At 38.5% G+C, this 12968-nt stretch overlaps 1 protein-coding gene across 4 annotated transcripts; it reads right to left on the bottom strand.

The window, feature by feature from the left end:
• Positions 2376-11989, bottom strand: HNRNPA3 (heterogeneous nuclear ribonucleoprotein A3). Of its 4 annotated transcripts, none has more exons than XM_018065061.1 (11): positions 11819-11989; positions 9722-9844; positions 9486-9632; positions 9195-9405; positions 8775-8864; positions 8596-8691; positions 8426-8506; positions 7840-7986; positions 6931-7053; positions 6769-6838; positions 2376-3964 (listed from the first exon to the last, which is right to left on the bottom strand). In XM_018065061.1, the coding sequence occupies exons 1-10, from the start codon at positions 11888-11890 to the stop codon at positions 6786-6788; spliced, it is 1143 nt and encodes a 380-aa protein (XP_017920550.1). In that variant the 5' UTR covers positions 11891-11989; the 3' UTR covers positions 2376-3964; positions 6769-6785. The 4 variants fall into 4 exon arrangements, with proteins under 4 accessions (XP_017920550.1, XP_017920546.1, XP_017920566.1 ...); XM_018065057.1 differs by lacking the exon at positions 2376-3964 and adding an exon at positions 4663-6674; XM_018065077.1 differs by lacking the exon at positions 2376-3964 and adding an exon at positions 4663-6674 and having other exon boundaries at positions 11885-11962.

The following is a 12968-nucleotide window of genomic DNA, read 5'->3' as shown; positions in this document are numbered from 1 at the left end:
TAGCATCTATTAACCACCGCCCCACCCCCTCACACCCACACACGAACACTCCACTAGCAGGACAGCAGATACTTTGACTCCCATTCATTCTTTGAGTTAGTTATATTTGGAAATATTTTAAGACAACCAATCACACCTCAGTACCTAATTATTATTCTGAAGTACTATACATACTGCATTACACAGAACCAGAATTTCAAAATCTAACAAATTCTAAGTGACCCATGACTAAAAGTAGTCATCTCTTGATCAAGATTTGAAATGTATTTATCACTAACTCCTCAGATTTTTAAACTTTGCTGATTGTTAAGCCTTAAACTCAGTTCCCAATTTCAAAATGTGTACCAATGCCTTTCACATCAAAGTATAGCAAGCATTCCATTAGAAATCTTAATTTCATGATAATCCATTTGTTGTATAGAATTCTTCCAAAATTTCTCCTGAAGCCTGTGTTGTGGCCCCTCAAAGTACCTTAAACTTACATACCCATTCTTCTAAGCCTCAGAACATACACAAAATATTCTCAAAGATTATTACTAGGTCAATTCCAGCTTTTTAACACTTGAGAACTGGGAATAATTTAGACAAGAACTTTGATTCTACATGGAGGAGAAAACCTATTAGCACTGTCATCCTCTAAAAAAAATACTTTAGGAACCATGGAACAGGTACTAGCTTTAGCTCTTTAAATCCATTTTCAGATTTAACCTTCAGACTTACTAGATCACTAGATTACTGTTGCCAAGTATCTTAAAATGCCACTTATCCACAACTTCAAGGTTAAACTCAGCACTAGGCTTATTTGATGCCTAGACCACATACTGCTGAGTCAAACTAATTCTTGATAACCACTTTCAAAGTAAGATTTAATTCTACATAGTTGATGCAGACCGCTACCATCACCAAACTGCCAAAGGGAGCATGGCATATAAACTAATAACTTGATCATGGTCACAAAACTATTTGAAAACTGACTGTATATTTTCCAATACTTAATGAATAAAAGGTGTTAAGACAACTGAGGTTAAATGCAAATAACCTGTCAAGAGCACTTCTGATCCAGTTAACCCAAGACTTTTTGGCACAATGGACTTTCAACAATGTATTTTTAAATGAAAATTACATGTATCCTCCTTTTCAGATACAGCTAACATCTGATAATCTGTAATCCTTGTGATAAGCCCAAACTATTAATGTCTATATACATGGATGTGCTGAAATCTTACCATTTCTCATTAAGCTGTCCACATCCTTGTACGTAACATTATTCACATTACCAATAAATTTAAAAACAGTACAGATAAATCCGTTATTTCCCAAGCAGCTTTCAGTGTCATGCCAGGCAAACACAGATTAATGCACCCTTGCCCCTGACTGAAAAAGCAGTAAGCAAGACTGGCATTTTACACCTACTACTTTACTCTTCCCCCCAACCCTTGGGACTTCATACTCAATTCCAAATTCAATTAACCCAATGTTTTGACTGGATCCCACTTTAACTCCAGTACATGGGGGAGTCCAATTTGTCTTGACTGAACATTCTGCATTTTCATTCCGAGAAAAGAGCTTACTTAACTACTCAAGCATTAAACTCAATTTATAACCTACAGCTTCATAGAATATAAAAGCATTGCCATTATTCTATGAAAGCAATACTAAATAAAAGCAAAATTGATCAAAATCCTGTCAACAGCCGAAAATCCTCAAGACCATGTCAATTCACAAAGCATTTAACATGTTAATAGCTATCAATGCAGAGCCTAAAATAAGTGTTCTTTTCCCAACCCTTCAATAAAAAAATGCTCAATTGCCTTTCTCGAAGTCAAGAAACCAAATACTTGTGGCTTCCCTGGTGGTCCAGTGGTTAAGAATCTGCCCTGTAATGGGAGGAGGGACACAGGTTTGATCCCTGGTTGAGTAAGATCCCATATGCCAGAGAAACTAAGCCTGTGTGCCACAACTACTGAGCCCTTGAGAGCCTGTTTCTCAAGATTAGAAACGCTCATTATCACTAGAGTAGCTAAACCCACTCAGCGCAACTCAAGAATGCCCACCACACAAGACTTGGCACAGCCAAAAATAAAAAACCCAGAGAGTACCTTCTAACATCTGGAATCCCCTTTCTTCTGAATTGCTTACTCACATTAACTAAAATTTGTCTCCAAGAAAAGTTGATTCACTCCTCACCAATCACCTGAATTATCACTCAAAATCCTTAAGTGGCAGTATAATTTCCCACACATATCCCTCATGTGATGTTTACCACCTTTAACTGATGTGAAGGCTCATTCCAGGTTTCCTTTTTCACTTATTAGTAATGTCCACCTATTCACCACTGAAGTCACGTGAACATTGTGAAGTGACAAAACCACACACACATTTCTAAAAATATTTTAATGAAAAAGTTCTTTCTGTAAACATTTCATTATACTACAAATAAAACATCTGAATCCATTACAGACCACCTCTTAAAAGTCTTATAAATCAGAGTAAAACATTGAGATCTAAAAGAAATCTTGAATATTTGATATAGGCTAACAATCCTTATGTTACCCCTGCACATTAGCATGCTTACTCACTACTTTGTGACAATTATTGGAGTTCCAAGAGATACTGGCATTAGAAGTATTTCAAATTGTGACTTACATAATTAGAATTCTTAAAACCAATTTTATTCCAACTGTTCAACAAATGGTCCTTTTCACCAAATTTTCTTCTTTAGGACATAAGTGTAAATTGCTTCTTTAGAAAGAAATGTAGTGTGGGAAACTGTAACCTAGGAGTTTTGACAAAAAGTTTGCCTTGACCATCTCTTGTATAACTTCTTTGTTTACTGGTGAGTTAAGAGCATCGTATTTTTCAGAAATGACAGTGGAACTACATTTAAATAAAATCACTTTATTTCATAAAATGATGGACTGGAAAAGAACAATGTCTTGCCTTTAAAAAAGATGATGTTTCATTATCTTAGGAAATTTGCGTCATTAAAAACCATGTTGTAAAGAAATTAAAAAGGCTATTTACCTTATTTAACACTTCTATGATGTGTAGAAACTCAGCCCTGATTTAGTCAGAGACCCAACCAGCCATTCTCTGAAAATAAATCTGTGGCAAACTAACTACTCTTGTTTATATATAAGAACTTGACTTATAATTTAGAAACTAGTTTTAACCGTCTGTCCCCTTCCCCTAGTGTTATTTTAAAAAGTGAATTAACACCAAATCTCAAATTTTAACAAGCCCTTTTGGGGCAGCAATAATAGCCCTTATGAACAATTAGCATCTGACTGTATAGCAATGAAGTAATATTTTTAAACTATTCTTTGGGAAAGGTTGTCTTTTAGAAAGGAGATTTAGTTTATGTAGGGCCCTACTACTTCTGGTTAACAGGTCAACAACAAAACCAAAAAAAGAATCAGAAGTTTATCCTATTAGTCCAAAGAATTCCCTGAAGTCATATGCAAGAGAACTTACTTATGTATGAGGCCACTTGAATGAAGACCATTTTTAGATCTGTTATGATCTGACAGTTTTGAAAGTTCATTCCAGATGGTTTTTTTTTCCCCTAGAATGAGGATTGGAAGTGTAATGCTTCTGTTACAAGTCATGCTTGTTACAAAAATTCTTTAAAAAATCTGGTCACTCCCTTTCCAAAAATTGACTTTATCATAAAGACACCAACAATGAATTGTTTATATCTGACTCAAGATCAACACTCATGGTTTTTGCAGAGAAAATCTTAAAACTGTTTAAAATGTGCTGGATGTGATTCAAGACAAAACTTTCAGCTGAACAACTTTGCCAATGTATCTAAGTTTTAAAATATGTACTAGAAATTTATGGGAAAACAAATGGTGTCATCAGGCTTTACTGTGAGCTACAAACCTTACCCAGCCAGAAACCTTCGTATTTAAGATGGTAGGAAAGACATTCCTCATTTAGGCAAGTAGGGTTCTCATTCAACCTGCAAATCAAAAAAATTACTCTTACCTTGCTTTACAAAAAATTACTCTTTAATTAGTGAAAAAATTCAAATTCAAACCTTACCTAATGCTTATTGCCCTTCCTCGCAGGTCTAAATGCTAGACCTAGTGACTGTGGCCAACTATCTCTCATTGGTGTTCCAAAAGGCGAAGAGCTCCTTCCCGCTAGACCTTCTTCGATATTTCAGTTGTAATAAGCAGATTTAACTAGCTTTTGGAAAGTTGCTCACTATCACCATAGTATTTTATGCCTTCACTTCTCTGTAGTTGAAGCTCTTGCTGCTGCCTTGTCATTCTTTATTTATGCTGACTTGTCCATACTCAAAATGCTGCTGAAGTCCTGTCTTAGTGAGTCTCGTTTGATCCACACCGTGCTTAAAAAGCACCTCTTAGGTCCTTTAAAGCTGGTTAAATCGCTCTCCTCATGGCTTAACTTTTCCACACTGTTCACAAGAACTAAGCTAACAATACAACTTATAAACAGGTCACATACACAGATTTCACCTGCTTATAGGTTGCAAACATCAACTTACTGACAGTATTTTCACTATTAAACTAGTTCCAGAACACAGAAAGTTTTGTTAACAGTACAATTAACCTCATATGTCATTAAAGGATACTGTCAAGGTTGTGTCAAAACAATTTCACAAACATAGAAACAGGAAATGTTAACCTCCCCCATTCCTTCAACCTTTATTATATGAATAAAAAAAAACCTTGAGACAATTTAGCTTAATTTTAATAAAATGTTTCCCAAGCATTATTTTGACCAGGTACCCAGATTTAAGTTATGAACATTGACAGTGTCCATTTATATAACCACACTTTTAAGTTGTTAAAGACTTAACCATTTGCTGATAATTAGCCTATTTTCTACACTGCTTATTCACATATGTTCATTAACAAATGGAATGTTGTCTGTTACATTTATTGGTTTGTGAGTGTTTTCTGAAAAACTGCAGTGTCTGTGAAGACCAATTTCCATGCTGGCATGCATCCAAATATTAATGCACAGAGGCACAGAATTAGAGCAACGAGAGCATAGTCAAACACTAGCACGCCCCATCCCCCCTTTATTGCTTGTTTTGCTTAGTACTTCTTAAAACAAAAGTTAAGAATCTCGAATTCAACGTTCAACTGCCAAAGAAACAATAACAACAGGGCACATACTCAGGGCTTGAATGAAATTGTAAACACTAGCTGGCGCAAAACAGTAGACATTGATTTATATATATATATATATATATATATGTGACCTTGTTAACTAAAACTCTTCTCAACAAGGATCTTCCAAACAAATTGTAAACTCATACCAACATGATTTAGGTTCAAGCATACACATGAGTAACAGTGTGTTCTTTGGGATTTTAAGTGAGTACAAGCTGACTATTCAAATTTGAATTCAGGTCTCAGGGAAGTGAAAAGCTTTTCTGTACTAAGCAACGGTGCTCAAGTCCACTGCAGTTAAGTATCCGGGATGATTTCCATCTAGACTACCCTTGGTTTTCACCCAGTAAAATGCAGAGGGTACAAACAGGAGAGCATGCCAGCCAGTTAACGGTTCAACAATGCATGATTTTTATTCCCTTGCTCTGAGAGCTTGTATCAAAAAAATATATATTAAACCAAGGAAAATAACTCAAGATTTACGGGCCTCTTGTGCTTTAAAAAGGAAAAAAAAGATAGCCACTAATTTGCTCAGATTCAGCAGGCTTAGTGGTCTTGTATTTTCAACATTTTCAGAATGTTTCCTAAGGTAGGAGGAAAGGGGAAACATTCACTACCCCTTCCCAGAATTTAAACAGAGGGCAGTAGACATTCTTTACACCCAAATAAAACTATGGCAGCAGTTCACTTGTGACCAAGGTGAATGTAGAATGGAGATGTTCTAAACACAGCTAGGACTCTCAGCAAAGCTAATACACTAAAATCATGATTACATTTTGAAAGAAAATGCACAAAAACCAAATAGAAATTTTGAGATTTTTCATTTGAAGGTAAATCTTAATGCTATTAAATTCACAAATATGCTAATTTAAATACCCAATTCTATTATCTAAAACACACATTGCAAACATACAAATATCTATTCTCTCCACATGTCAGAGCCATCATGTCATGGTTTGGAGATGCGGAGAATAGATTCCCCTTAAACTGCAAGTCAGCAGGTGTTTCTTTACAGTTAACTTTAGCAAAATTCATACAAAATAGTAATTAACAATGATCTTCTTTACTTGTTAACTCACAAGGAAACACCTTCAAAACTGCATTTTGTTAAAGTTTCTGTACTAAAATGTAGAAAAACTGAACTACACAAATATTGAAAAGTTAAAAATTCCTTAATTTTTTATTCCTGGTACCACTACCACAATTTACAGGGCAATATACCTGATGTAATGAAAAGAAAAAGAAAAAGACAAAGCTACAACAGATAAAAGACCTCAGGAATGTACATCTAATTGACACTACATTGCATTAATCAATAGCTGCACTTTTTGCAAACTGTGGCTATGACAGTCCTGAACAAGAAGGGTTTCCTGTTTAAGCTGCAGTAACTTTTCTGACTATGGATCATCGTTCCTTCTGTGGCAGATTTTTACAGTTCCTCTAACGCATTTGGGACGACTGTCTCAAAGTAACCTGCAGCTTTCCTGACAACTCCTCGCTCTCTCTCCTGCTAAGAACTGTAGCCTGTTGAATAATACAGGATAAAAAAATTATTACACTCAGTGAACAATTCCACATATTCTTTTATCATCATTATAAGAACTTAAAAGATACCTACCCTTTTCTTCTGAGTTTTTAGAACCTTCTGCTACCATATCCACCACTTCCACCACCAGATCCATAACCACCTGGAAATACACATAAAAAGATTATAAAGAAATATACATATGTTTTTAACTTAAATGGCAATATAGAATTTTACTAGGAAAAAAATATTTACCACCATAGGGACTGCCCGAGCTTCTTCCACCAAAACTACCCCCTTTCATGGGTCCATAATTTGACTGCTGTTGTCCACTATAATTTCCAAAATCATTATAGTTTCCACCACCACCATAGTTACCTGAAATTGCAAAGATTTTATTTGTAGCTGACCTACAGAAGTTTTTAATACATACATGCATTGCATTATCTTTTGAGAATCACGGCACCATCCTGACACACACAATCCTTTAAGATTTCACAGAACTATCAAACTCTTTCCACCAGAAAGATCTCAGACATACACAGGAGAGGAAGAGAGAGTGAAAATTGGCTCAAGAGACTAGACAGCTACCAGTCTTCATATTAAATGCTACACTCTGGAACATTCTCTTCACAACACTAAACACCATAAAATCTGATAGATTCACTGTAGCTGAAACAGTATAACTTCTAAGTCACTAATAAAAAGCATTTCAAATTGACTATTAGGAAAAACCTGTTGATACAGCAATACAATTCAAAATTGAATACACTCATAATAATGTTCTTTAAAGTATCATGGAGTATGGAGTAATGAGTCTGAAACACCACTGACATATTTTTAATCACCTAAATCCTGATAACACCTATTCAACATGTCTGCATATTCAATTTATAGTTACCATCTGTCCAGCTTAAAAGTGCCTAAAGTAAAAATCCAGGCAACAAACATTACTGTTAAATGTCCTATTTCAATATGCAGAACATGTGAATACGTTTTGCAAATTTACTAAATCGCAACAATGTAAAAAAATTCAGTTTAACTCTCCACTATTTGAGTATTTTCTATTATAAAATGTGAAATTTCATGTTTTAACATTTTTCTAAAATGCCTGTAGTGAACTATAAAAACAATATTGAATACTTAAAACAAGTGAAAGCCTACCACCTCCAAAATTTCCTCCTTCATTGTAACCATCATATCCTCCACCACCGCCACCATATCCACCACCTTGGTTTCCATATCCTCCTGGTCCACCACCACCGTAACCTCCTCTACTACTATAACCAGGACCACCGCCATAGTTGCCACCTAGAAAAACAAATTGAATTTTTAGACAAAAACAAACGTACAGTCAAATTATAGAATGCCAGTTTACTGTGCTCTTAAGCCCCAGGAAAACAGGCCAATTAACACACTAAAACTTGGTGATATCTGGTTAATAAATAGAGCAGCTACAATCTGGGCTATTAACCACTAACATGAAAACTTAAATCTTTTGATATTAAAAAACTGTTCCATTTTTTTAAAAATCTAAGAAATACAGAGTAAACAGTCTCCTCTGAGAAAAATAATTCCACCTCAATTATCTGTAGAATAAATCTCATCCGCCAAAAAGAACAAGATAACATTAAACCTTAAGGGGAAAAAAGGCCTGGTTGTCTATAGTATTAATTTAGAAGCATACTTTAATAGTCAAGTCACACAAAAATATAGAAAATATAAAGTCGAAAAACATTACAAAACTTACCATCACCTCCAAATCCATTATATCCACCATCACCTCCTCCATAACTCCCTCTGCTGCCACCACCTCCACCACCATAGCCTCCTTAAAAAGAAAAAAAAGGTGTGAATTAAATGTATATTCAATTTACTAACAAATTTTAGGTAAACATGTTCTCAGAAATAACATCCTACCTCTTCCACCGAAGTTTCCACCACGGCCAAAGTTACCTCCACCACCTCCAAAGTTTCCTCCACGACCCATAAAGTTGCCAGATCCACCTCCACGACCTTGAACACAGGCAAGAAAGATCTTTAAGAAACTTACCATCATAACTTATGTCTATTTCGTATCCATATATGCTACTACTCACCTCTTTGTGATCCAGCAGATTGCATCTCTTGTTTAGAAAGGGCCTTTTTCACTTCACAATTATGCCCATTAATAGTGTGGTATTTCTGAACTAAATTTTTTTTAATCAAACAAACAAAGAAAAGTTATTTGATGTTTTTGTAAAAGCACAAATAAATGTTATCCTTTACTGCTATACAACTTATTAAAACATCATCAAAATCGTAGTGACTTCTGAGTGGGGTTGAGTGTTCTGGGATGTGAATCACTTGATCCAGATGCTGGTTACATGTGTAGCCACTTCATGAAAACTGAACCATACACTTTTCTATGCTATTTTATACACAATACAAACTTATAAGCAATTTAGCAAGTTTAAAACAAAGCAAACAAACCATTTCTGCTTTCTCATTCAAGCTCTTCCATTCAAAGTGCTACTTACCAACAATTTTATCAACTGTATCATGATCATCAAAAGTTACAAAAGCAAATCCTCTCTTTTTCCCACTCTGCCTGTCTTCCATAACTTCTATGGTTTCAATCTTGCCATACTTTTCAAAGTAGTCTCTCAAATTATATTCTTCTGTATCTTCTTTAATACCACCAACAAAAATTTTCTTCACTGTTAGATGGGCACCAGGCTTTACAGAATCCTATAAATAAAAAATATGTAAGTAAAAAAACCTCAAATTTTTACAATTTCACACCATACAACATGGTATTATTAAAATACCTCTCTAGAAACAGCTCTCTTTGGTTCCACTACACGCCCATCAACCTTGTGCGGTCGAGCACACATTGCGGCATCCACTTCTTCAACACAAGAGTAAGTCACAAAACCAAAGCCCCTGGAACGTTTTGTTTGGGGATCTCTCATCACCTACAAAATAAAAAAATTAAAGCACTGAAACACCTCTACAGGTTCTCTGCCCTCTTTTGAGAAACTTTTTTGTTATTTTAATAACTTACCACACAATCTGTAAGTGTGCCCCATTTCTCAAAATGTTCTCTTAAGCTATCATCTGTAGTTTCAAAGCTCAAACCACCAATAAACAGCTTTCTCAACTGCTCTGGTTCTTTGGGATCATGACCCTGAGGAAAGAAACCAATACATTTTATTTCGTTTAGTAGTTAAATGCAAAGAAAAATCCAAAAGACTTTTAATTCCCTACAAATAACAAATTCCTGTACCATTATCACTTTGTCCAGTTAAAACACTAGAGTAGAATCATGCACATCAATTGATTAAAGGAATCCAAACACCAAGAAAACCTATAACCAAACTCTGAAATGGCAACATCACTTCAAAACCAAACTGAAGCCCAAGAGAATTCTAGATTCAGAAGTCCCATAATTTTGAGCTACAACAACAAATTCCTGAGGGTAGATTATTTTTGAAGTGGCTACTGAGAAACCACTTTCTAAGAAATTAGTGTTGTGAATTCAGTTATTTTATCTATACCATTTCTCTTCCTAACTTCCCTCCTGACTCTACACCTCCCAAAGCATTTAATTTTAAACCACAAAACCGTGAAACACAACTTATGTTACAAGTGACAAACAAAGGGAAATTTACCACTTTCAAGCAAATAAAGATGTTGAAATAAATATTTCTCAATGAAAGAGGAAACCAGCATTCCCCCTCACCAAAAAACCTGTGGGGGAAAAAAATCTACCACATAAAAATTTCCTATTTGCACTCCAACCACATACCCAAAATATCAAAACCAACACTTTACTAGGTCAAACACCACCAGTTTGGGACTTACGTTAAGTACAGTATTCGATAGTTTGTCAAGAAAGGAGCCCAACAAAACAAAAATTTGATATTTACAGAAAATCAACATATGGCCTGAACTGTTTTATATTTCCACTAGGTCTTTAATACATTACACGAACAGCCACTTAATACATATATGCATTACGATATCGTTCATGAAAAGTGCTTAAATACATTACATTCTAAGGTCTTCCTGTGTCTTCTAAAAGTAGAGACGCTAAGGCATTTAATATGAAGAGGTTGTCACATGCTAGGAAAAAATGTTAAACGATTAATAGCCTAAAGCATTAATTCACCTTTTCAAGGCTCAGTTAAATGCATCTAATTGACGACAACGCAAAGTTGATAAACAACTAGAACCCACATGGAATTTTCTCAAATGAAAAATTCGACTCTGGTTGCAGGCCTGGAAAACAAATATCCAAGGAACTACAACCAGAGCCTACCCATCAGAGAATTTAAAAAATGAAGATGAGAAAATTTTCAAATTCATATTTTACAACCACACTCAAAATTTCGAGATAGAATACTTCACCCACATGGCGCGAAGTTACGTGTTAACACTAAGTACTTTAGCAAAAATGGCAGCTTAAGAAGTACTTTAAAACAGTAAACTTCAGGGGAAAAAAAAAACTTGTTTTCAACCGAGTGCTGCAATGTACAGAACGAGACATAAAATTCTCCACTGAGAGATCGCTAAGGCCTAGAAACGCGTAGGGAGAACATCACCGAGAGCACTAGGCCGCAAGCTTCGAGGCCATTTGCGGCATTCTCTGCTGGGCCGCCTCCTCCCTCTTCCTTCCAATCCCACGCTCTCCCCCGCGGCGGAGCCAGGCGGCGGCCATTGCGTGCCAATGCGCCATTTCGTAACGCGGCTGCGGATCAATGTCAGTGTGGCCGCCGCCCGCCTGCTCGCTCGCCCGGATGTGCCTGCTCGTCCCCTCCCCTCCCCCACCGCCTCCTCCCAACCGCTCTCGCCGAGGCCCGCCATGCCGCCCTCGGCCTCGCATCCGAGGCCGCGCGGCCAGCGAGCCAGCTCCGCTCCCGAAGTCTCCCCAGCCACACCGCGCCTCCAAGGAACCATTTGTGCAGTCCAGGGAGCCGGCAAGGCTGGCGAGAAGCCCCGAGGAGGGCTCCGAGGCCCGCTCCCCTCCCCCTCCCAGCGCCCGTCTCCACGCAGAGCGCGGGACGGCCGACCCGGTCCACCCGGCCTCCCCGCTCCCACCGAGCCAGGCCCCCCACCTTGCCGGCCACTACCCAGCAACCCCCCGCTCTCCCCCTAATACCTCCTCCCCCCGGCGGCGGCGGCGACGGCCGGAGTCGGGCTGGGGGCGACCGGGCGGCGGTTTTACCTCCATTTTGAGACCGGACTCGCCTCTTCCAACTCGAGTTCAATATGGGACCGAGAGGAAGAGGCGGAGCCAGCCGTCACGTGACGCACTTTCCGCGCGCCACCGGCCTGGTGGGGGTGGGACGAATTAGGAAGGGGCGTGGCCACCTGGGCGCGAAGAGGGACTAGAAGAGTGGATTGGCGGGCAGAGGATGGAGGCGTGGCAGGCCCCGGGAGCGCGCTCGCCTCGCCAACTTCCAGTGCGGCACCGCCCTTGCCACTGTTCGCGCCCGGGCGGCTACGAGGACGTCACCTGGGGTTTGGCCAATGGCATGCGCCCACGTCGGGAGAACGCCTCGTGACCGCGCGTCACTGGAGAAAAAGGCCTGTTTCCCTTTCTTCTCGCGCCCCTTTCCCCTCCCCCACGTGGGCCTTTTAGGTCTCTATTACCGAATTCATTTTATTCCCCTGCTTAAATAAAACCACGTTTTTCCTTCTTGTAATTTAGAGCTGTAAGCTCTCTCCGCCCCTCGGCGTCTCCTCGCAAGTTTCCAATTGCCAAGGCCTGGTGTCAATGACTGCCACGCCCACTGCGAGAGCCCGCACTGAAAATCCATGTCATAGGAACACATGTGAATCATGGGCAGCTTGGAAAAGCTAACGCGGTTGACGCCGTGGAATTTCACCCTTAAAGAGCAGAAGCTAGACTGGTGGAGGGTGACTTCGCTGATGGTCTGGTAGTTAGGACTTTGTGCTTACACCGCAGGGGGAGGGGGAGGGGGGGTCCATCCCTGGTTGGAGAACTTAAGATTCCACCCACATGCCTAGCGGTGAGACCGAAAGATTAAATAAATAAAGTGAAAATGGGAGGAAAGCTTTAAAAAAAAACTTTTAAAAAAGAGTGTTAAAATGTGTTAAAAGAGTGTTAAAAATGTGCCGTCTGTAGCCCGCCAGGCTCCTCTGTCCATGGAATTCTGGCAAGAATACTGGACTGGGTTGCCATTTCCTTTCCAGTTGGTCGAAGTCAGTTAATTAGGTACTCACTCATCTCAAGAAACTTGTTGGCATTATTTTCTTAAACTACTAGTTGCTGTGCAAAGAGCTGA

Source organism: Capra hircus, chromosome 2, assembly GCF_001704415.2.
Source record: "Capra hircus breed San Clemente chromosome 2, ASM170441v1, whole genome shotgun sequence".
In the NCBI taxonomy this organism is placed as follows: Eukaryota; Metazoa; Chordata; class Mammalia; order Artiodactyla; family Bovidae; genus Capra; species Capra hircus.
This window is presented reverse-complemented; position numbering and strand designations above follow the sequence as displayed.